At 44.7% G+C, this 25,159-nt stretch overlaps 2 gene segments (V, D, J or C); both read left to right on the top strand.

Annotated features, from left to right (window-relative positions):
- The first annotated feature begins 128 nt into the window (after positions 1–128).
- On the top strand, positions 129–574 carry LOC129148250 (immunoglobulin heavy variable 7-4-1-like). The segment is given in 2 exon segments: positions 129–174; positions 258–574. Coding segments are annotated over 2 exon segments (363 nt in total).
- Positions 575–20,761: 20,187 nt separating this feature from the next.
- Positions 20,762–21,208, top strand: LOC103303984 (immunoglobulin heavy variable 4-38-2-like). The segment is given in 2 exon segments: positions 20,762–20,807; positions 20,892–21,208. Coding segments are annotated over 2 exon segments (363 nt in total).
- Positions 21,209–25,159: the final 3,951 nt, after the last annotated feature.

The following is a 25,159-nucleotide window of genomic DNA, read 5'->3' as shown; positions in this document are numbered from 1 at the left end:
TACTCTGCCTCATGAATATGCAAAAGCGAGGAGGTAGATAAGGTTAAATATGGATAAGTCTGTGCCTTGAGGGTATCACCCACAGCCACAACCTCCCATACAGAAGTGCTCACAGCACAGCCTTCACCATGGACTGGTGCTGGAGAACCCTTCTCCTGGTAGCCATGGCAACAGGTAAGGGGCTCCCCAGTCCCTGAGTTGAGGAGAAGACCAGAGAGAGTCAAGAATTTCCACCCACTCCTATCTGCTCTCCACAGGTGTCCACTCCCAGGTGCAACTGGTGCAGTCTGGGGCTGAGGTGGGGATGCCAGGGGCCTCGGTGAAGGTCTCCTGCAAGGCTTCTGGATACACCTTCACCAGCTTCATTATAAGCTGGGTGAGACAGACTTCAGGGGAGCGCATGAAGTATATGGGCTGGATCAACACAAATACTGGAACACCCACGTATGCCCAGGGCTTCTCAGAAAGATTTGTCTTCTCCATGGATACCTCTATCAGCACAGCCTATCTGCAGATCAATGGCCTCAAGTCTGAGGACACGGCCATGTATTACTGTGCAAGAGAGACACAGTGAGGGGTAGTCAGTGTGAGTCCAGACACAAACCTCCCTGCAGCAGAGACTGTGACCACCAGGGGGCGCTCAGGGTCCATAAGCACAAGGACCATTCCAGCAGCAGGTGCAGTTGGAGGTTTGGACTGGTTTCCTGTGTGGTTTCCTCCTCACTTCACAGTTTCCCTCAGGGAACCTTCTTGGATTCTTGACTCTGCGCTTACCTCTGATGTCTCTGAGTTAGAAAGTCTGTTGTAAACAGAGACAACTTTATCATGTGGACAGAAGGCAGAGAGTTTTTTTGAGATGCTCTTGTGCTAAGTACCAATTAATGATCCAAAATTCTGCCCAAGTCACCTAAATATAACCAGAGGTTGTGCTGACTCAACAGTGCAGCTCAGCCACACACAGCTCAGGGTCCCTGCCAGCCAATGGGACACATGTGTGCTGGACAGTGAGAACCAGAGGAGTGTGACCCCAAAGCTAGAGAAAAAGGATTCCAGGTGGTAAAGGTCATTGACTTGTCATGATGCTCAGAGCATCCAGTGTAAGTGACACCACAGCAGCTTCGTACAGATGTCCAGGGTTACAACAAACACACGCACCAAGAGACATAGAATGTTTATTATGCTCCTAGTTGAAATCTCTGAGAGGCACAGGAAAGGCCCAACAGGAAGTCAGACCTGCTTTGATGGAGCCAGGAAAGGAGACTGACTCAAGGATTTTAGTTAGTTGAGGTGGTGGGGGGAGGAGGAGGAATTCTGCTTACAAGGGCTTGTGTCCTATCAATCTCTTATTAACATATGAAGAGGAGTCCTTGTTGGAGACTGGGTGTAAGCTGACAGAGTCCTTGCACCTGAAGGGACTGATAAGATTCAGTCCCCTACCAACACAGTGTTCCCAGACTTGTTTGGATGGCAATTTCCAATTATCAGCAGAATGAGAGCTACCTTCCATGGCTTACCAGAAGTTTGTAACTATTTACTGAGATTTGCCATACTGAGAATTTGGCTTCCTGCTTTATCTCTCCCTTAGAGATTAAGAGGAACAGAGAGTATGTTCCTTTTGAACTGACCTCCCAGTCAGTGTTTGTGTATAAAAGGCATTGTGCAGTTAATAAAGCTGCTGCAGTCTGTCAATGGCTTGCAGCCCTCCCGATCCTGCTTTCCTGTCTTTCTTTTTTTCTTAATTCCCACCTCCCTACCTCAGCCTGGTTCACCTGTCAGGCTGGCCCTGGCAATTGGTGCCTGAACAGGGACCTGAGGACTTGGGAAGGAGACGGTGAGGAACTCCTCCAGATAAAGAGTGCACTCTGAATATTAAGGTAAGGGAGGAGCAATTTATTGATAGTCGGGAGTAAAGCATAGGACAATTAGAGTCTAGAGAAAATGCCCTTATAGGCAAATATTGAAGTCTATACAATCATAAAATAATGTGGTTTCTTGTTCAAATTAAAATCTTAGTTTGTATTTGAAATTTCAAATCTGTAATAAGTGAAACTCCACTGCTGAAACCACTTCTCATGCGGAGAAATTCAAAGGTGGCAGGAGAGGGCAAGACTATCTGCTCTCCCGCAATGAGATTACTCAATGCTTTGTTTTTTAAAAAAAATAACTCACAGGGAAATGCAAATCTTGGCCAAATTGAGTGTTGGTTATTACTTCAGAATGCAAAAAAGAAAGAAAAAATTTAAGATCTGTCTTTATCTATTAAGCATGAGAAAATGTGTAGCCAGATCTGTTGCTGATGCTTCTTGCCCCGAAGTAAGCAGGATGTGGGGGAAGGGAGACATGAGGAGATCCAATATGGAAGCCCACTCTCCCAGTATGCTAAGAAATATAGTAATTGACATTTGAATAAACCAAACCTAGTTTTCCAGAGCCACTGGCAAATAAAAAGTAAAGTTTAAATTTGCCTCATAAAAAACCTACAGGACAGAATTGAAGCTATTAATTGATTATGTCTTGTATTTTTCTTAGAAATATAAAGTTTTATTAATCTAAGAACTGCTAAATATTTGACCTGCCAGCTTTAGAAGTTCAAAGTACAAATTAAATTAGGAGAAATTATATAGTTATGGTAATTAAATACCTAAAATATAAGAACTTATTTTTGAGAAAATAAAATGTTGTATTTTCTCTAATAATTAGGAATTCAATATAAGTTACTTATTATTGGTCTAATTTAAACAGAGAATCGATTTTGTAATCCCAACCAAAATTTTTCTATACAAAAACTATTTTAAAATCTAATTAATATCTTAAGATAATTATGAAAAGTATTATAATCTTTAAATCATATATTTCCTACCTAATAAAAGGGTAATATGCAAATAACCATCACTCCGCTATGCCCATGATTGGGCCGGCAGGAGGCTGGGGGGTGGGACTCGGGGTGGCCTATCCGGCGTTGAGAAGATCAAGATGGTGGCGCCCAGTCCTCTTAGTTCCGGGGGTCCCTGGGGAGATCACCGCCCCAGGGAGGCAAGGCTGGGCTGCCCAGCCCCTCCCAGGGGTCGCTGGTGAGATCGGCAACAGGGAGGTGGGGGGACATGGCCAGGCCAGCCTAGCTGATCCTGGGGGTCCCTGGGGAGATCGGCAACCTGGGGGGCATGGCCGGGCCCCCCAGCCACTCCCGGGGGTCCCTGGGGAGATCACCGCCCCGGGGAGGCAAGGCTGGGCTGCCCAGCCCCTCCCAGGGGTCGCTGGTGAGATCGGCAACAGGGGGGTGGGGGGACATGGCCAGGCCCGCCCAGCCGCTCCCGGGGGTTCCTGGGGAGATCGCGGCCCATGGGGAGGGGGGCCAGGCCCGTCCAGCCACTCCCGGGGGTCCCTGGGGAGATCAGCAACCCTGGGGGGCATGGCCGGGCCGAACCAGCTGCTCCCAGGGGTCCCTGAGGAGATCGTCGCCCCGGGGAGGCATGGCCAGGCCAGCCCAGCCTCTCCCGGGGGTCCCTGGGGAGATCGGCACCCCGGGGAGGTGAGGCGGGACCTGCCCAGCTGCTCCCGGGGTCCCTGGGAACATTGCATGCATGGGGTTGCTGAGACCCAGACCAGGCCTCTGGCCACAGATTCATAGCTTCACTGAGCTTTGATGGCCAATTGAGATACTATATAAAGAAAATGAGGGAAGAAGTGAGAAACAAAAGGAAGGATGAGCAACACAAAAGAAAGACTGAAAGGAACCAGTAAACCCATTGTCACTTAAATAGGGAATATAGTCAATAGTGTTGTAATGATGATATGATGCCAGGTGGGTACTAGAAATATCGGGGAACACTTTGTAAAGTATATGATTGTCTAACCACTATTCTGTAACTAATATAAAACCTGAAACCGATACAAAATAATGTTGAATGTAAAGAAATGAAAATTGGAGTGAAATTTTTATAAATTTCAAATTTTAAATAAAAGCTGTAAAGGAAGGAAGGGGAGAATAAAAATAGTGTTTTTCATTTACCACTTCATTAAAAAGACAGTTGTCTTTATATGGTGCTTTTATACTTTTCTAAGTCATTATCTCATTTTAAATTCCAGGCAACTTAAAGACAAGATAATTATTCCCTCCACCATTCAAAGAAAGGAAATCTTGGTGTCTGGTTCTAATGATTCAATCATCAAGCCCTTATTGTAAAGCAGGGTTTGTAAAATTTTCTGTGCAGGGCCATATCTATACTAATAAAAGCCTTGGGGGTGATCAGGCCAAAGGGGGTGGGTATTTGGGGGCAATCAGGCCCGCAGAGGAGCAGTTAGGGGGCAATCAGGCCAGCAAGGGAGCAGTTAGGGGGCAATAAGGCAGGTAGGTGAACGGTTAGGAGCCAGCGGTCCCAGATTGTGAGAGGGATGTCCAACGGCAGGTTTAGGCCTGATTCCACAGGGATCGGGCCTAAACCTGCAGTTGGACATCCCCCGAGGGGTCCCATATTATAAAGGGTGCAAGCTGGGCTGAGGGACACCCTCCCCAGTGCACGAATTTCATGCACCGAGCCTCTAGTGTGTGTGTGTGTGTGTGTGTGTGTGTGTGTTTGTGTGTGTGTATATATATATATTTTTTAATTTTTTTTTGATGTGGCTTTTCTTTCCATGTTAAAATTTCAAGGCCTTAACAGAGATAATTCTTGGAAAGCTCCAAGGGCCCAGAGTAATACAAGAAATTTATTCTCTCTTCTTAAAAGAAACCTTTTTAAATTTAACAGATATAATATACTTGAAATTGCATAGAAAGCCTTATCAAATAAAAATTAATAAATATATTTTAAATGTTATAAAGGTTTTGACCTCTTAAGAAGGGCAAAACAAAGTAACTAAATATTTCTTCCAGTTTAAATAATATCATTCTACAATTTCATTACAATTTTTAGTATTTTACAACAGCATATTGTACAAAAAGCTATTCCTAAAGTATTAACTAAAATTTCTATTAGTAGTTCATCTCATGGTAAATTTACTTAAAATACAATAAACCTATTTTTGTACAAAAATTAAAAATTTAAAGTTATCAAGACTACATTAAAATTTTTCCAAAAGCCTCCTAATAATTAAATTTTAAAAAGGGGGAGATAGTAGAGTAATATTACGTGAGAAAAATTATCCTTTAAGTAAATTTATAAGTAAGTTACATCTAGAAAGATGTAAGGAAAAATTATCCTGTAAGTAAATTTATAAGCAAATTACATCTAGAAAAAAAATTTACCTTGAGAATTAATTTTTATTTGTAATGCTATCGGCAGGACACCCATGAAAAACACACATAATATCAAAATAAGCCAAAGGAAAATCGTTTGGGCAAAAAATAAAAAGGATCCCAAGTCAAATTTATAGAAAAGATTCCTTTATTATCTTTTGGTCCAGAATATGTTTGTATATTTTCAGAAAACAACTCCAAGACCATGTGGATTCCTGCAACAGAGAGGAATTGACAGGAATGTTCCAGTCATGAAAATAAGAGGAGAAACAGTCCAGAGATGGAAAACACTGATGACGCCTTACCATACTAGCAATCAGCAGCTGTGTGTCACTGCAGGTTACCCAGGACCAAACCAGAGAGGGTCGGACCTGCATTGCCACCGTTTATCCACCATCCAGATACCATTGCTGACATGTACTCAAAAAACTGTTTGACATTGAAACTGGGACTCAAAAACTGTTGGCCCAGAAAGAAACTTACTACAGACTGATTCATTTGCCTCTCAGCATAACCATTATCGCTTGTCTCATTTTTTATTCTTGTATGTTTACTTCCAGTCTACTTCTGAACCATTAGACCCAGCATCCGATCCCTGCAAATAGGACTACATGAACTCCGCCTAATAAATAGAGAAGGGGGGGTCTTTTGGAGACTGGGTGTAAGCTGACAGAGTCCTTGCACCTGAAGGGACTGATAAGATTCAGTTCCCTACCCACACAGTGTTCCCAGACTTGTTTGGATGGCAATTTCCAATTATCAGCAGAATGAGAGCAACCTTTCATGGCTTACCAGAAGTCTGTAACTATTTACTGAGATTTGCTGTACCGAGAATTTGGCTTCCTGCTTTATCTCTCCCTTAGAGATTAAGAGGAACAGAGAGTATGTTCCTTTTGAACTGACCTCCCAGTCAGTGTTTGTGTATAAAAGGCATTGTGCAGTTAATAAAGCTGCTGCAGTCTGGCAATGGCTTGCAGCCCTCCCAATCCCGCTTTCATGTCTTTCTTTTTTTCTTAATTCCCACCTCCCCACCCAAGCCAGATTCACCTGTCAGGCTGGCCCTCACAGTCCTAATCTTTCTTATCAGCTTCCCATGGGAGGCTAAGTGAGAAGAGGCAGGAATAAGTCATCTGTTTTCAGAAATCAAACAAACACGAAAATAAAGTATGGCTACATATTTTACTGAACAATTATATTAATTGAGCAAACATTGAGATAAAATGCCATTATGTGTGTACAAAATTAAATTCTAATGAAAATGAGAAGAATAATTATAAATAGGTAAATGATGATAATAATTGTGGTGGTGGTTCTGGTGATGGTAATTATTGCTGGGGCTTACCAGCAGACCCTGAGCAACAGATGAATCATTACTCTGACACACTGTTCTGTGAAAGAAAGGGCTTAGGGACTGCCTGGCTAGAGTAACCAAACAGAGCTGTTTGCTTGTTTCATTAGGCAATTATTGTAACAACATCTTGAACTAAAATTAACTTTCAGATACTATCAGCAGGGCAAGCATCCTTGAGAAGAAACGTGCGTCTGCAGTGTCTTTTAAGCAAGGACGTCTGAAGACTAAGCATAAAGATTCCAGTAAACACCTGGGGGCTCACACGTACACAGACTTGTTTGGAAAAGACAAGGCAGGGGTAGTTGCCTTCAGCTAACTCCCCCAGGAGATTCTGACCATTCGGAGTTTCCTCCTTAAAGACTTTCCAACCAAGTCCCATGCTTTCCCACATGTCCCCCTATTTTATTTTGATAGATGCAGAAGACAGAGGGAGGCAGCGAACTTTCTGCTTTGGAATGTCTAGGTCTGAGAAGTGTGTTCATTGCTCAAGTTCCAATTTTACAGACTATAAAAAATTCAAAGCGAATTATAATGACAGCAATGGTTAGTCTGATCAGGTGCCAATTGATTCTAGGAAACCATGTGGTGGGGTCTATCCACTCCAAATGCTACTTTACTGCATTCTAAGCAGTAGTCTGTTGTTCATGTTCATTGACAGCAAGTAAGGACTCTTTAATTTGCTTTTGCAACGTGTTTGCTTCTTCAGTGAGGTTATCAGGAAAGGATCCCCGTAGATGCTTTTTAACATCATTCCACTGATGGTGACTACTGTTTCATTTTAAGGGGTGACATGTATGTGCTTCTGCTCTCAATCGCAATTGAGCACTTGCCTGTTTGCTATAGCCTCCTGCCTTTCCCCCAGATATTCAATGACTGCCTCTATTGCCTGTAGTCTAGTTAATATTTTTGATCTATGTGCTGTTGTATACTGAATTCCCTAGTTGCAGTTTTGGCCATATTGTCTACAAATGTGGCCATGTGCACAGAGTCAGAAAGGGCTGCCACAGCGATGCTAGCAGTGGTCAGAATGACAATAGCCGAGATGATGGCTTCAATGAGAATTCCCAAAAATCTTTTGGGCCATAATTGGTCCAATGTTCTTTATAAGTCTTTAGTAGCTGATGAGCCTTGTCATTCCCTGGTGAGATATATGGGTATTAGGACTTTTGCTTTTCTCCTAAGTACCATGATAGTGCTGATGTTCAAGGAGGTAATATTCTGGGTGGTAATACAGGATAAAAAATAAGCTCCTTCTCTATGGATCCCTCAGAAGATGTCTCACAGTGCCCAAGACTTACAGCCAGAATGTGGCCCAGAGGGCAGCCAGGTGTGACTGCCAGTAAACACCCACAAACAGCCTGCTGTTCACAGATCTCATCTTATTCTGCTCTCCATAGCAAATACTGATTGATCTCTAAATTTGTTTTAGCTAAAATCTGCCAGTCCTGAAGTGTCATGTTATAATATTCAGACAAGGCATTGAGGAGCCTTTTATAAATAGACTGTTAGCCCCATTTTCTCTGATACTCTTCCTTATTTCCTTAAAAGTATTAAAGGAGAGCAGCCCATTAATCCTATTGCCTTGTTGATCTTGCATAACTGGGCAAACCAAAAGCTCTCCTTCTGACATGGCTGCCTGACACAGGATCCCATAACAGAGGATCTAGTTGATGGACTCTCCCACTCAGGAGGCAGAGGATCAGGAAATACTTCCTCCAGCAGCAGGGCCTTAGGACTATGGGCTCTACAGGCTCTACCTCAGGAGAAGGGGTGGTGGTAAATCCTCATGGCCTCTGTAGGCTTTTGATCCTCTATGTGGAGTGGGCATAGTGCAGCTCAAACAAGAGCCCACATGGTTAATGATGACAAGGGCACTAGACTTCCCTGGGCCTGATTTCTCTTTAAATTCCTGCCCACTTGTTCCCAGAGGTCAAGGTCTAGGGTCCAGCATCAGGGAACCAAGGATTATCAATTATGCAACAAGCCCTTTAATTGTTCTTCTGTAACCGAGGCCCCACTTGCTTTCAATAACTTTATATTCTTGTTGCCTAGCAGACAGCTGCTGTCCCATTGTAAAACCTTAGCTGAGAAACAATTCCCTCTAACTTGGAAATCCCCAGCAGGCTCCAATTACTTACTATGCAATTACTCTTCAATTTTGAGGTTTCTGCCATGTCTCATTGTGTCCCTCCTCACATGGGGCACCGCTTGTTGGAGCTGCCCAGCAGACCCAGAGCAACAGATGAATCATTACTCTGACACACAGTTCTATGAAAGAGAGGGCTAAGAGACAGCCTGACTAGATAAACCAAACAACCCCCTTTGCCTGTTTTCTTAGGCTTTTATTGCCACAGCATCTTGAACTAAAATTAAATTTAGATACTATCAGCATAGCAAGCATCCTTGAGAAGACACATGCATCTGCAGTGTCCTTTAAGTAAGGATGTTTAAATACTAAGCATAAATATTCCAGTAAACACCCAGGGGTTTGCACATACACAGACTTGTTTGGGAAAGTCAAGACAGAGGTCGCTCCTTCAGCCAACTCCCCCAGGAGGTTGTGATCATTGGAAGTTTCCTCCTTACAGCCTTTCCTTACAAGTCCTGTGATTCCCCATAATAATGACAACTGAAGAGTGCTTAGTCCTTTGTCTTGGGTGGGATCTCTCCCCTGTCCAGGACCACCTGTTGTTTAGAAGGTTGTGTATCAACTTTTAGGTGAAGGTGTTGTGGTTTCAATTTCCCAGTGATATTAAAAGAGGAGACACCTACTTTTAATATTTAATAAACAGTCAGTTTGTGTGGACAACAACCATGTTTACAGAATATGAGAACAATTATAGGTAAGCAAATGATGATGGTGTTGATGATGGTGATGAAGATGATGATGGTGATGACGATGGACTGAGACAGGGGTCCTGGTCCATTGAAATGATGGCTCATCATACAGACACACCATCACCAAAACTCCTTCAGTAAGGTGTATGCACTCTTCCTTCCAAGTGTTGAGAGATTGCATAAACGGGACCTTGATTATTTTTGTGGCTTGGGTGATACATGGTCTGACTATGTGATTAACGACCCCAAAGCTGTCCAAGTCGTAATCCCCTAGACTTGGGAGTGGGTCGGGATTATGCGGGGTGGTGGAGGTACAGACTATAAACCAACACTGAAATCCTAACTCAGCATCACCAGACACACATCCAACAGCCAAGTTTACTTAACACTGAACAGCCTGAGAGCTGAGAACATGGCCGTGTATTACTGTGCTAGACACACAGTGGGGGGAAGTCAATGTGAGCCAAGACACAACCTTCCTGAGGGAGACAGCAGGGCTGGACTGCTGGGGGAGCTCTGAACACCAGGGAGCTCTCAGGACCCACAGCACAGAGAGCAGCCCCAGGAACAAGGCCAGAGGCAGGTGGGGAGGAAAGGGGCTTCCTGTTGGGTGCAGGGATTTCCTCTCAAGCTCTCAGCTGCCTCCAGGGATGGTTCTTCCTCTGCATATTCTCACTGTAGACAACAAGGAAGAAGGTACATTGGCTGTTTGTAAATGACATGTTGGCAGTGATGGGGACTCTCCTCCACCAAGTCTCCTTCATTGACTTTGTTTCACTGTCTTCAACATTTCTCTGATGAATGAAAATTCCGCAGGTGCGTTGCTAGGATTAGGCTTTGTGCACAGCTCAGCATTCATCCCTCAGGAGACACAGCCTGACTCTCCATGTGCCCTCCCGCTCCTGGTTCACAGGGCCCTACTCCTGCTGAAAGGCCTGAGCACACTCAGGGCTGTGGGACTTCATCCATCCTCTCTGGATCCACGTTGATCCCTGGAAGAGCTTTCCGCTCAGTGCACCAAATACAGGGAGCCTCACATCTGTCCATATGAGGCGTCCCTGATGTTCTGCAGGAAGCAGTACTAACCCCACAGTGGGAACAGGTGACCCTGAAATATGGGATGTGCATCATCGAACTCCTCCCTCCAGCTTTCCTCCTGGATCCAAGCTTTTCTAGCTTCACTGTGGGTGAGATGTGCATTGGGAGCATGTTGGAATCCGAAGAACAGTCCATGGGACTCCCTATGTCCATACCATTCACTTAATACTTGTCCAGGAAACACAGAGTCACATAGACACATAGTCACACACACAGTTACAAACAGTCAGACACAGACAGAAATACAGTCACACACACAGTCACACTCACAGTCACACACACACACACACACACTCACACACACACAGTCACACACTCATTTCTGGAAAAGACATGCATTCACACATGAGCAGTGATAGAACAGCATTCGTGTCGTTACACACTGTACTTTATGAATTCTGTATAAGAAAATGTGGTTACTCACTCATTTGTGGAATATAATGAACAACATAAACTGATTAACAAAAATAGATCCAGAGACAGAGAAACACCAATCAGAACGTCAAACCTCAGGGAAGGTAGGGGACAGTGGGGGTAAGGAGGAGAGATCAACCAAAAGACTTATATGCATGCATATAAGCCTAATCAATGGACACAGACAACAAGGGGTGGGGGCATGAATGGTAGGGGGTGGTGTAATGGGGAAATAAGGACACATATGTAATACCTTAATCAATAAAGAAATTTTTAAAAAAGAAAATGTGGTTATATTTCATTCTCTTGGATGCCATATGGAATAAATACATGGTCTGCAAGCAACTATTACTTCAACAATGACTTCACCCTGTGAAGATCAACAGTTGTACTTCTCAGTCCACTTAGTAGAAGCTCAAATTAGGAATTTAATCCCAACTTTGCTAAATTGCTAGAAATTTAAAAAAATAATTGTGGTAATAGTGAAAACCTTCCACCAAATAATAGCCAATGACCAAATGGACTCAAGGGTAAATTCTACCAGAATTTCAAAGGAGAAGTAATAACTTTTAAATCAACTCTTCTTGAACTATTCCAAGAATTAAAGAAAGAGGCAGCATTTCCTAACAAATTTACTAACCATTACACTCATATCAAAGCCAAGTAAAAACATACAAAAATGACAGTCAATATCCATGATGAACATATATACAAAACCCCTTGACAATATACTGGGAAACTTAACAGCACACTGAAAGGATTATTTACCTTGATCAAGTGGTATACTGTCCTAGCTGCAAGGATGGTTCAACGTATGCAAACCAGTTACTGTGATACATCCATCCATAGAATAAAGGATAAAGTATACCATCATATAAATAGATATAGAATAAAACCTTTAAAATTGAGAATCACTTCAGAATTAAAATTCTTAGCATATCAGGTGTAGAAGGGATGGACCTCAATGTAATAAAGGCCATATTTGAGAAGCCACCAAGTGACATCCTGCCACACAGAGAAAATTTCAAAGCTTTTCTTCTTACATCAGGACCAAGACAAGGGCTCCCCTGTGACTGTTTCTATTCATCAAAACTAGAAACCCTTGTCAGAATAATTAGGGAAGAAAAATCAATTCCAAATGTCTAAATCAGGAATAAACAAGTTAAAATGTTTCTCCTTATGTATATGCAGATGGCCTAGTCTTGTATTTAGAAAACGCTTAAAACTGTATGAGAAGCTAATAGAACTAGAATTCAGGAAAGACATAAGAAACAAAATCAACACACAAATGGCTTGTGCCCCTGCACACTCTCAACAAAATGTTTTCATGACTCTAGGAAATATGTGGGGCTGTTTCAGAGGAAAGTGAAGGAAGAAAATGTGAACTGGTTAAACAATAAGGAGATGACAACCTAGTGAATCAAGAACCTGGACATGTGGGTCCAGGGTATTGATTAATTCCCCACCACATTCTCAGGGAGCTTCCTCCCAATGTGGCACTGAGTCTGGTGCAGGTTCTAATTGAACCCCATCATGTGGGGGCATGGTGACAGTGGTCCCAAGGGTCACATGCAGACATCAGTGTAAGGTTTGGCTGGTGACTCAGGCTGTGCAAGAATTCACAACTAAAATGAGAGATACAGAGAGGATGTTTATTTTACTTTCAAGAAAAAGGAAAGATCTCGTGTGTCACTAGTCAATACAGGGCAGGGGAAAAAAACCTGGCTTCCACTGTTCAAGAGTAATGGCGGCTGTTGCTAGGTGATGAAGAAGGGAGAAGGATTTGTAGCTGAAGTTGGGCAGATACCAAGGGGATTTTCTTATAAAGTTACAGTGTGTCACTTTCCAGCAGACAGTCCTAGGGAGGTGTCTCATCAGTACTTTTCCCAAGCCTGTAACTTGCTTAGAGCAAAAGGTATGAGGGTTTACAAGGAGGTTTGTGTGAAGGGGAGGGGTGAGGGGAACTTCCTAGTAACCTGAGACTCCTTGGTAGGAATTAACCCTGAGTCCTGAAAATAGCAGAGAGGGATGCAAGAATGTAGCCTAGAGAGTAGCTTATCTTGCCCCTCAATTTTAACAGAGGGGCTGTTTTCATCAGAGGAGCTAACAATTTTGGGGTTTAATGATCAGGTGTTTTGCATAAATTGCACTGAAACCGAAAGGTCTTTTTCCTGTCTTTACAGTCAGGTTTCCAAACATGACGATTTCATGACCTACATTACCTACTCCTGAGTCATTACTGACAATTCATCAAACACGTCTGGTTCTGACGGAGAGTGTCCTATGTCCCAATGTATAAAACTTGATCTACACAGAGACGAGAGAATAAACACCACAAAGAAAGCAGTGCAGCTGCTACATGTCTGGCACCAAACTATCCTGAAGAAATAGGACCCGGGAGCTCTATCTGTGTCTCTATATTTCATGCTTCTGGTTCCCAGGGACCCACACAGATGCTCCTCTCTCCCCCAACACTTGGTCCACTGGCTCTAGGCTCACTCTGGTCTTAGTTTATCCTCTGATCACTTCGTAGGAAAAATAGTGTCAGAGGGTACTTCCTGTTTCCTGAACATGAACCTCCTGCACTTTTACTTCTTTCTTAGATTGTGAGATTTGATTTCTGGTGATTGTCATTACTGGTGAATGTCAAAGGCACCTCATTTATATCTTAACCTCTATTTTTGTATGTGATCACATCTGATTTTGCCCACAGTGTCGACCACTATCACTCAAATGTGATCAGTGTCACTCCATAGTTGCTAATTCCACAGTGTCATAGCTCATTTCCCCAGTAGACTAACCTTCCTTCCTGGGAATGAGCACACCTGTGTAACCCACACAAACCCCCATACACAAGGCACACCTGGTGCATTGTCTTCTCTGTGCTCAACAGTGTATACCATTCTCCATCCAAGCATACATTCCCCCTCTGGCCAGGTCAGACCCGTGTACATCTGTAAACACCAAGGGACGGAGACCCTAATTAGAACAGACTCATCTGCTCTGGATGTCAGGTGTTCTCCCCTCCATGGTCCTGGAACAGGCCAGCCCCCATGCCCAGGTTCTCATCAAAGGGCCAGCGTGTTCTCCTTGAGCTGCTCTTGGGGGGCTCTTGAAGGACCTGCCTCCAGGGGTTACAGTTTATGACATAATCATCCAACAAGATTATTGACCACCCAAGTGGTAAGAATTTGCACTCTAGGCTTTGTTCAAGAAAAAATGGAAGAAATGACCTTTCAGACACTAAAAGCAATGGATGAAAATCACTCCCCCCCCCCGCCCCCCGAGTGCCAGAGTGAGCATGGTGAGCTGTGCTATCCTCTCCACTGCGATTTACTCATATGATCTCGGGCACAATCCTAGAATTCACAGACATGAGGTCTCAGGAGCTGTATTTAAGGGGCCTGGCTCCTGGTCAGGGAACTGCCCTCTGTCCATGGGGAGTCTGTCCCCTGTGCTCAGCACTCCCTGCAGCTCCACTGCCAACAGTCATGGAGGGTCCCCCGCAAATATCAGAAAATATGTTTCTGAGCTAAACAGGCACTGCTGTGTCCCACGGTGGACACTCCAGGATGCTGAGTGAACACCAGGTCAGGTGACAGCACCTCCCACGTGCAAGCTGTGAGCCTGGCACAGAAGGCCTGGGCTGTGGAGGGTTATGTTCCTCAGGTTCTCCCCCAAGGCGGCCGCCTGAGGCCTAGGGCGTACTTGCAGAGAACCACCTGTGTACAAGTAGCAGGACTGGGGCTTCCCCTCTTTCAGAAATGCCAGGGAAGGCTTCCCCATGGCAGACATGCCTGCCTTGTCTCAGGAAGCTGGTTCAGACACCTGTCCTCAGACCATGATGCTCAGAAAAACCACTAGGGGCCACTGTCATCGCCACAATCCTGTCCCAGGATGTCTCCTGAGAGGTTTTATGTGCAACCTGCACTGGAGAACCATAAAAGTCCCACTTTCCGTCCTGGAGGAGTGTGTCTCTCACTATTCACAGACAAGCTACTACAATGTGCAGACCAGCCGCGGGCCCCTGAGTCCTGGCCCAGGCACCCTGGTCCATGGGCCCTCCCCATGTGACCACAGAGAGGGAGGAGCCCTCTGGCAGCTTAGACAGGTCCTCAGGGGAAAGACATGCAAATGTGGCACCTCCCCTGCTCATGAAAGCCTGCCAGGCTGGGCCCTGCAGACCCTGGAGAGGAGCCCTCCTGTGTGAGCCCCTCAGTGTCCACACCATGGGGTCTGCCCTCATCTGGGCTGCCCTTCTCTTCGCTGTCAAAGGTGCATCCCTGTGCATCAGGCTCATGGGGACTGGGTGACACAGGGCAGTTCTCAGTCTGTGTCTCTGTTTGCAGGTGGCCTGTGCCAAGTTCAGCTGGTGGAGTCTGAGGAAGGCATGGTGCCACCCGGGGGGTCTCTAAGCCTCTCCTACAAAGCCTCTGGATTCACCTTCACTGACTAAGGAATGCACTGGGTCCACCAGGCTCCAGGGAAGGGGCTGTAGTGGGTGGCAACATTGAGTCAACCAACTGGAAAGGATCAGTGGTATGCTCCAGCAATTCAAGGAAGATTCCCAATCTCCAGGGACAACCCTATGAGCACAGTCTCTCTTAAAATGACCAAGCTGACATCTGAGGGCACAGCTATGTATTACTGTACAAGATACAGTGAGGGGAAGTCAGTGTGAGCCCTGACACCAACTTCCCTGCAAGAGAGGCTGTGACCACTAGGAGGTGCTCAGGGCACACTGAGCACCGCTCACAGCCCAGGTGCAGGTTTAGATTGTCTTTAAGGGCTGGTTTCCTGTCAGGTATGGGGTTACCTCTTCCTATCTGAATTACAGAGATTTATTGTAACAGGAGGAAAACTTTACCACACGCACAAAAGGCAGAGAGTCAAATGAATTTGCTTACTCTTGTCCCTAAATGCCAATTAATCATGAAATCTTCTGGCTCAGGTCCCCTAAATCTATCAAGAGGCTCTGCTGACTTAACAGTGCAGCTCAGCCCAACATAGCTCAGGTACCAGCCATCTTGCAGCAGGACACGTGTGTGCTAGACAGCGGACACCCGAGTCATATGAATGCAAAGCTAGAGAAGAAGGACCCCATTTGTTGACTGCCCTTGACTTGTCATCATGCTTATAACACTGAGAGTAGGTGACACTAGGCGGAGGCAGTGGGACCCAGGGCAGCTTGGTCCAGATGACCATGGTGATGACAAATGCACACACCAAGGTCGTGGAATGGTTATTATTTTCACAGTGGGAGTCCCTGGGGATCACAGGAAAGCCCCTTCAGGAAGTCAGACCAGCTTTGTGAGCCGGGAAGCTTTGTGAGCCTGGCACAGGAGGCCTGGGCTGTGGAGAGTGAGTAGAGAGCTTTTATTTTTTAGATGTGGGAGAGGGGTGGAATTCTCTTTACAGAGGCCTGTGTGGTTTCAACCTTTTTCAACAAATGAAGAGGAGATCCCACCTTTCTTATAGATTCCTGTGTGGGGCCGATGGAGGTATGCAGGAATAAGACAGCAGTTAGTGACAGTCCAATGTAAAATAATATAGAATCTGGGCACCTATTTCCCTTAACAATTTTAATGAATCTCCAAAAGTGAGATAAACAGTCATTATTTGGTGGCAAACACCATGTCTACAGAATATGAGTGGAAGATTGATTATGAGTAAGCAAATGGTGATGATGGCCATGATGATGATGATAATGATGATGATGACGATGGTGATGACGATGGTGATGATGACAATGGTGGACTGAGACAGGGGCCCTGGTCAAATGAAATGATGGCTCTTCATAGAGACACCCATCACCATGGTTCCTCCAGTAAAAGGTGTCCATACTTCCCTATAAGTATTGAAAGATATCATAAATGGGAGCCCTATGAATCATGAAGCTGGGGTGACTCATGGTGAGACCAGATCAGAAATGACCCCAAAGTTGTCCAAGTGCAGATCCCCTGGACCTGGGAAGGTGTTACCTTCTGGAACAGAGACACTGTGAGAATGTGCATGTAGGAAAAGGCAATCCCCTTCCAAACAGTTTGCAGTGACATGCTCATTATTTCTCTTGATCCCTGACTGCATGATCTTTAATGATTTACAACTCCTGCTCATCATTATTCCAATATTTCCTACGATGATGATTCACACTGAACATGGTCCCTGTGTCCTCAATCTTCTCTCAGGTGGTTCACAATCTCAGCTCTGAAATATTCTGCCTCATGAATATGCAAAAGAGAGGAGGTAGACTAGGTTAAATATGGATAAGTCTGTGTTCCTGCCTGTAGTTGGGGGGTAGTTTCACCCAAATCCTCACCCTCCCCTACAGAAGTGCTCACAACACAGCCCTCACCATGGACAGAATCCTCCTCCTGGTGTCCATGGCTACAGGTAAGGGGCTCCCCAGTCCCTGGGTTGAGGAAAGGACCAGGTAGAGTCAAAGGGGAATTCGACCCAATCCTGTCTCCTCTCCACAGGTGTCCACTCCCAGGTGCAATTGGTGCAGTCTGGGGCTGAGGTGAGGAAACCTAGGGCCTCCATGAAGGTCTCCTGCAAGGCTTCTTGATACACCTTTACCAGATGTACTGGTTGTGACAGGCCCCAGGATAGGGGCTTGAGTGGATGGGGTGGGCTCACCCTAACAATGGAAACACAAATTACGTACAGAAGATCCAAGGCAGAGTCTCCATGACCAGAGATATGTCCATGAGCACAGCCTACATGGAGCTCAGCAACCTGAGAGCAGAGGACATGGCCATGTTTTACTGTGCAAGGGACACATAGTGAGGGGAAGTCAGTGTGAGCTCAGACACAAACTTCCCTGCAGGAGAGGATGTGACCACCAGAGGGCGCTCAGGGTTCCTGAACACAAGGACCATCCCAGCAACAGGTGCAGTTGGAGGTCTGGGCTGGTTTCCCATGTGGTTTCCCCTTTGTGTCACAGTTTCCCTCAGGGAACCTCTGGATTCCTGATTCTTCTCTTACCTCTGACGTCTCTGAGTTAGAAAAGTCTGCTGTAAAGAGAGTCAAGTTTCTAACGTGGACGAAAGGCAGAGTGTTTCTTTCAGACACTCCTATGCCCAAATAACAATCATCTAGTCTCCAGACCTGGTCACCTAAATCCAACCAGAGGCTCTTCTGATGAAACATTGCAGCTCAGCCCCACACAGCTCAGCGTTCCAGCCAGCAGGACATGAGCACCAGACTAATGTCTTCCCAAAGCTAGAGAAGAAGAACCTTGAAGGTGAAGGTGATTGACTTAACATGCTCACAGCACCGAGAGTGACATCAGGCAGAGGCAGAGGGACACGCAGCAGCTTGTACAGATATCCAGGCTGATGACAAACACACACCAGGGCATGGAATGTTTTTTGTGTACGTAGTTAAACTCTCTGGGATGCACAGGAAAGGCCTTTTAGAAGTCAGAGCTGCTTTAATAGAGACAGGGAAGGAGACTGGCTCTGGGCTTTTATTTGATGAGGAGGTGAGGGAGGGGGAGAAATTCTCCATCCAGGGGCTTGTGTGGTTTGAATCTCACAATGGCATCCAGTGACAAAATTATGACTTCTTATCATATTCCCCATACGTGGCAGATGAAGAAAAGACAAGAACAAGACATCAGTTTTCAGCAGTCAAACAAAAAATAAAATAGAGTACGGAAACCTATTTTACTTAACAACTATACAAAATGAACAAAAAATTAGGTAAAGTGTCATTATGTGGGTTCAACAACAAGATCTACAGAAAATGAGAAGAATAATTATAAGTAAGCAAATGAGGATGACAATGGACAGGGAAATAGCCTTGGTCCAATGAAATGGTGGCTTCTCATACAGACACAGCATTGCCATGGCTCCTGTGTGAGGGGTGTCCACTCTTACGTGTAATTGTTGTAAGATTTCATAAACGGGACCCCAGTGAATGATGCAGCCTGGGTGATTCAGCATGAGAGTAGATCTGTAATGACTCCAATGGTGTCCAAGTTTGGATCACCTGGACTTGGGAAGGTGTTACTTTTTAGAACAGAGACACTGTGAGAATGTGCATGTATGAAACAGGGATCCCCTTCCCACCAGTTTGCAATGACATATTCCTTATTTCTCTTGATCCCTGCCTGCATGATCTTTAACGTTTCTATTTCTAACAACCTCCTTCCCATCATTATCCAGGTATTTCCTATGATGAAGCAAGCTGTATCTTTTACGTCCTGCAGTTTCTTCTGGGCCTTCACTGGAAGAGGTATTAAGCCCACATGTCCAGTAACTCTGTCCATGAATATCAGGCACATTTCTGTCATGTGACTCAAAACAGTCCAGCTTCCTCCCCTTACTGAGTTCCACAGTCACGTCCAGATTTATGGGTAGTTTCCCAGCAGCACCTGCTCCAGTCCTTGTGGCTGCTGCAGCCAATTCACATGGACAGTGGAGGCTCAGCATTTTCTGGGAAGTTCTTTGAAAAAAATCACCCAAAATAAAATCTATTGCTGAAAATATTGTTAAATTATATTTCGTTTAAACTAAAACCCTTTGTCCCTCCAATATTCCATTGAGCAAATAAAAATACAAACATAAATATAATGAACATATTTCTAAATCTTATGTCTGATCTGAGAACATATAAATTACACATAAGGATGTTATATGTTTGTGGGAGAGCCCAGCACCCTGTGACCACAGTGACCTCCAGAGGAAGGGCAGAGGGAGGCTGGGAGTGAGGGATTCCTCTCAGGGTTGAGGTTTCCTTTCCTGTGAGAAATTATATGGTAGGAATTCTCTTCTCTCTCCTCCCTCTGAGCCCCAACATCACTGATAACACTAGACTGAGAAAATAGACCAAACCCCCTCCATCATCATTTCAACATATGAACAATTATGTGTTGTGCACATACATGATTGCTGCTTTTATTTCTTGGCTTTTCTCCACTTAAAGCCGTGGCTATTTCTGATGTAACTAGTTTAGGGTCTCTGCCATAGGCCATGGGCTTGCATATCAAATAATTTGTGTTAAAACATTGCACAGGAAGCTGAGAACAAAATCATAAAATTTTCAACAGGAAGAATTACAAATGTGCTCTAACCGGTTTGTCTCAGTGGATAGAGTGTTGATTTGAGAACTCAAGGGCCCCAGGTTCAATTACAGCCAAGGGCATGTACCTAGGTTGTGGGCTAAATCCCCACTAGGGGTCGCGCAGGAGGCAGCTGATGAATTCTTCTCTCTCATTAATGTTTCCAATTCTCTATCCCTCTCCCTTCATCTCTGTAAAAATCAATAAAAATATTTTTAAAAATTACAAATATCTCACCTACCTGTACTTGGGAGGCAGTTTCTCAGATCAAAGTAACATCACAAATAAAGGCATAAGGCATTGAATATGGCTGTTCTTTATTTTCATTTTCAAAATGGTAGGTGTTATTTTTATAAAATTAGATTCAAAAAATTTTAACAAATGTTAATCCCTTTTACATCTGTTTGAAAGATGCATGAAAAGTTAAAAGTGTAACCTACTCATCTAGTCCTCCATTTCTTCTTATGCTCAGGATGTTTAGGACTTCCTTCAACTTAATTCCAATGTGCTTCATTATTCATATGGTTCCCTGTCCCTGACTTACATGCTTAGTGAGGTCAAGGGAACATATGCCTGAAGAGGGGCTCCAGAAAGATCAGGGCAGCCCAACCGCAAGCCCTACACTTATAGGAAAGGCTGCACTACATGCAAATTTCTGTTCAAGCTCCAGGGTACATCCTCTCCTGGGCTGAGCAGGCTCACAGCTCTCCTCACACAGGGCTGAAGTCTCTGGGAAGGCAGAGCTGTGGTCTAGAAGAAGATGAGACTGCTGGGTCTTCTCCTGTGCCTGCTGACAGCCCCCCAAGGTGAGGGTTTCAGGGGTCAGACAGGGATCATGGGAAGGCTATGATTGCATGTGACTGACAGGGACTGATGCTCCTTGTCTCCAGGTGTCCTGTCCCAGATGCAGCTTCAGGAGTCTGGCCCAGGACTGGTGAAGCCCTCAGAGACACTCTCCCTCACCTGCACTGTGTCTGGTTACTCCATCACCAGTGGTTACTGCTGGACCTGGATCCGCCAGCCCCTGGGTAAGGGGTTGGAGTGGATGGGGTGCATACGCTATGATGGAAACACTTACTACAGCCACTCCTTCAAGAGCCGAACCTCCATCTCCAGAGACACATCCAAGAACCAGTTCTCTCTGCAGCTGAGCTCTGTGACCACAGAGGACACGGCCATGTATTATTGTGCAACAGACACACAGTGATGGGAAGTCAGTGTGAGCCCAGACACAAACCTCTCTGAAGGAGACAGTAGGGCGGGGCTGAAGGGAGCTCTCAGGACACCAGGGGGTGCTCAGGACCCACAGCACTGAGAGCAGACCCAGTAGCAGGTGCAGAGGGAGGGAGGAGGGAAAAACCTTCCTGGGTGCAAGGTTTTTCTCTCAATCTCTCAGTTGCAATGAGGGATGATAATCACTCTTTCTCTGTGGCTCTAATTTCTCATATTCTCTCTGCAGACACCAGAGGAGGAGGTAATATTGCGGTTTTCAGATGACATATCAATGGTACATGGGGACTCTCCTCACCAAATCCCTGTATGTCCCATTATTCTTTTCTTTACAAAGTGAATCCTTTTTTTTTAAAGAAATTAAATATATACTTCACATATGTCTCACTGATCCTACTAGGAGTGTTTGCTCCAAAAGAATGAATATTTTTGTTTGTTTGCTTGCTTTTATGTTTGTTTGTTTTTTTAGAGAGAGTGTAAGAGAGGGAAAGACAGAGAGAAACATCGATGTGAGAGAAACACATTGATAGGTTGCCTCCTGCACATGCCCTGACCAGGGCCAAAGTCCAGGGAAGAGCCTGCAACCAAGGTACTTGTCCTTGAACCTGGAGGACACTCTATCCAGTGATCAAAACCGACTAGGGCAGAAGAATGAATCTTTATATTCATACAAAAATACATGCCTGTTTCCCTAGCCAAGCGGCTCCATTGAATGGAGATTTGTCCCATATACGGAAGGGTTGTGGGTTCAATTTGCCAGCAGGACGCATACTGCTGCATACAATATGCATATCCTCCCATCCTGTGTCCTGTCTCTGCTCCCCTCATGAGGATCCCTATGTTATCAGTTGTAAGTTTAGGTCCCCTGGGTCCTGCTGCAGGTCAAGCTGGTTCATGTGTGAGTCCTGTGGGATGCTGACCCAAGGGCCCCTCTTACAGTCACACACCTGGGGTCACAGTCATCCGGGTGAACCCACCAGCTGTGGAGCAGCATGAGGGACAGGCCCCTAGGTGCTGGAGCAGACAACAGTCCAGAATAAGCCGGGCGGCTGGTCATACCAATGCCACCACTGTCCACAGTGACCATAGCCTAGATATCCAGTCAGTATCAGTGAGGCCAACATTACAGAATAGACCTAAAGGAGGATGGAGAGATGAGTCCACATTGGAAACACGTTTATGAAAAAAACAATAAATAGCCAATGTCACTGGAGAAAGATGAGGACTGTGTTTCAAATGAGCAAAACTCTTGGTTCTCCCATTTGAAAGGATGATTCTGTGTCTTGGAAAATCCACTGAGACTAGAATTGTCAGTCCAGTACCTGGTCCCATTGAAGACCTTCCATAAAGAGGCAAATCTCAAGTCAACGGGAGTCAGTCCCACTGTGGCTTAGTGTCTCAGCCTCCTCACAGCTTTCACCCCCACTGACCACTTTCAGCTTCTGCAATTAATTTATCCCATTCGCTTTCAGAGGAATCTCCACTTCTTATCTTTATTATGTCCTTCTCATGGTGCCTTTATATTTACTATATTTAACACTAACTTTCCTAGGAGCTTAATCAAATTACACATACTGGCAATATTCTTAAGGAGGCATCCTCAAACTATGGCCCATGGGCCACATGCGGGTGTTTTTGCCATTTTGTTTTTTTACTTCAAAATAAGATATGTGCAGTGTGCATAGGAATTTGTTCATAGTTTGTTTGTTTTTAAACTATAGTCTGGCCCTCCAACGGTCTGGGGGACAGTGAACTGGCCCCCTGTTTAAAAAGTTTGTGGACCCCTGTAAGTAATTCCATTGTAAACTCCTATTTAGTGCATTAGTATTTAGAGTGAGCCCCCAGCCCCAAGGAAGAGAAGGCTGATCTGTGGGGGGACAGAGGTTGGGGAGGTCAGAGTTCAGTGGTCTGACCTGCAACATCCAATACTGCTCCAATATTCCCAGTGCCATCTCTGTTCATATCAGGACTTCCCCAGCTTGTGCAGGGGAGGCTGCCCCAGCCCCTCCTTCTGAGGACATGAGTTGGTATAGAACTGACACCACACCCACCTGTCACCAGGGCCCCATCCATGGGCTCTCCTCCAGCCATTGAAAGGGAATCAACTAATTCAAGCAAAGGCTCCAAGTGAGAGGGAGAGATCTCTTCTGACTAGAATTGACCCTGTGCCATGGTGTGCTATGGCTATTGGATGGCTTGTTATGAAAATTTTCAAGATGCTGAGGTCTGATCCTGACAGGGGATTCCACATGAGGTTTTCCAGGGCCAGTGGCCTGCTGGCTGTGGAGAGGCAGGAGGTGCACCAAGGGGACAAGGTCATGGGTCCCAGTCTTCCCATGTCACTCAGGTTTCCCATGTCACACATATTTCTGGGAGCAGTCAGACAAGTAGGCAGTGGAAGGGCTGATTCCAGGCTCAGGACCTTGACCTGCATATGCTTGAACCTGACGATTCATGGCATTACCTTCCTGAAGACACAGTCAGCCCTCTCTGAGCCAGGATGCAGACACCCTGTCCCCAGGACTCCCTCCATGGCCCTCTCACAGTGCATGACTATTTCTGATGTCACTAGTTTGGAGTCTCTGCACTAGGCCATGGGCTTGCATAAAGGAAGAGTTTGCACAGGAAACTGTAGACACAATTCCAACATTTCCAACACCAAGAAGCAAGACTGTCTCACCAGCCTGTACTTGGCTGCAGGAAGCCAATTTCAGCATGTCAGCATGGCTGAATCATCTGGAGATGGCTGAGGGCATTTCCCCAAAACTGAAAAAAAATGCATAAATTATTGCCTTGCTGCCAGACAGCTAAGGGCATTTCAATCTACATGTTATTGCCTCCTCCTGGCCAAACACCTAAACAACTAGATGTTATTCTTCCAATCTGATGATGGATTCTGTGAAACAAACCCTACCCTTTATCTACCTCGCCTTAGGACAAATTGTGTTAATAGAAAGTAAGGGGTCCTGAGACAAGGAGATCTTAGTTTGTTTATTTGGGTCCTCTCTCTTTGTTTCTTGGTGAGCCTGGCTAGAGGTCCATCAATCTTATTTATCCTTTCAAAGAACCAGCTCTTGGTTTTGTTGATCTTTTGTATTGTTTCTTTGGTCTCTATGTCATTTATCTCCGCTCTGATATTTGTTATTTCCTTCCTTCTGGTTACAATGGGCTTTTCTTGCTGCTCTTTTTCTAACTCTTTGAGTTGTAGGGTTAGGTAATTTATTACCATTGTTTCTTGTTTTTTGCAATAGGTTTGTAGAGCTATGAACTTCCCTCTCAAGACTGCTTTCTCTGTGTCCCATAGGTTTTGGACTGTTGTGTTTTCATTGTCATTTGTTTCCATAATGTTTTTTATTTCTTCCTTGATCTCTCTGGTGACCCAGTCCTTGTTTAATAGCATGCTGTTTAGACTCCATGTGTTTGATTTCTTTGGATTGTATTTATTGTAGTTGATTTCCAGTTTTATGTCACTGTGATCTGAGAAGATGCTTGATATAATTTCTATCTTCTTGAATTTGAAGAGACTTTGCCTGTTACCCAGCATATGGTCTATCTTTGAAAATGACCCATGTGCACTTGAGAAGAATGTATATTCTGTGACTTTGGGGTGAAATGTTCTGAAGATGTCAATTAATTCCATCTGGTCTAGTGAGTCATTTAGGATTGATGTTTCTTTGCTGATTTTTTGTTTAGAGGATTTGTCCAATGGTGATAATGGGGTATTAAAGTCTCCTACTATGATTGTATTGCTATTAATCTCTCCCTTGATATCCTCGAGGAGTTTTTTTATGTATTTGGGTGCTCCTATATTGGGTGCATATATGTTTACCAGAATTATTTCTTCTTGTTGGATTTCTCCCTTTAGTATTATGAAGTGGCCTTCTTTATCTCTTGTTATGGCCTTTACTTTGAGGTCTATTTTGTCAGA

This window comes from Eptesicus fuscus, chromosome 24, assembly GCF_027574615.1.
Source record: "Eptesicus fuscus isolate TK198812 chromosome 24, DD_ASM_mEF_20220401, whole genome shotgun sequence".
Lineage (NCBI taxonomy): Eukaryota > Metazoa > Chordata > Mammalia > Chiroptera > Vespertilionidae > Eptesicus > Eptesicus fuscus.
This window is presented reverse-complemented; position numbering and strand designations above follow the sequence as displayed.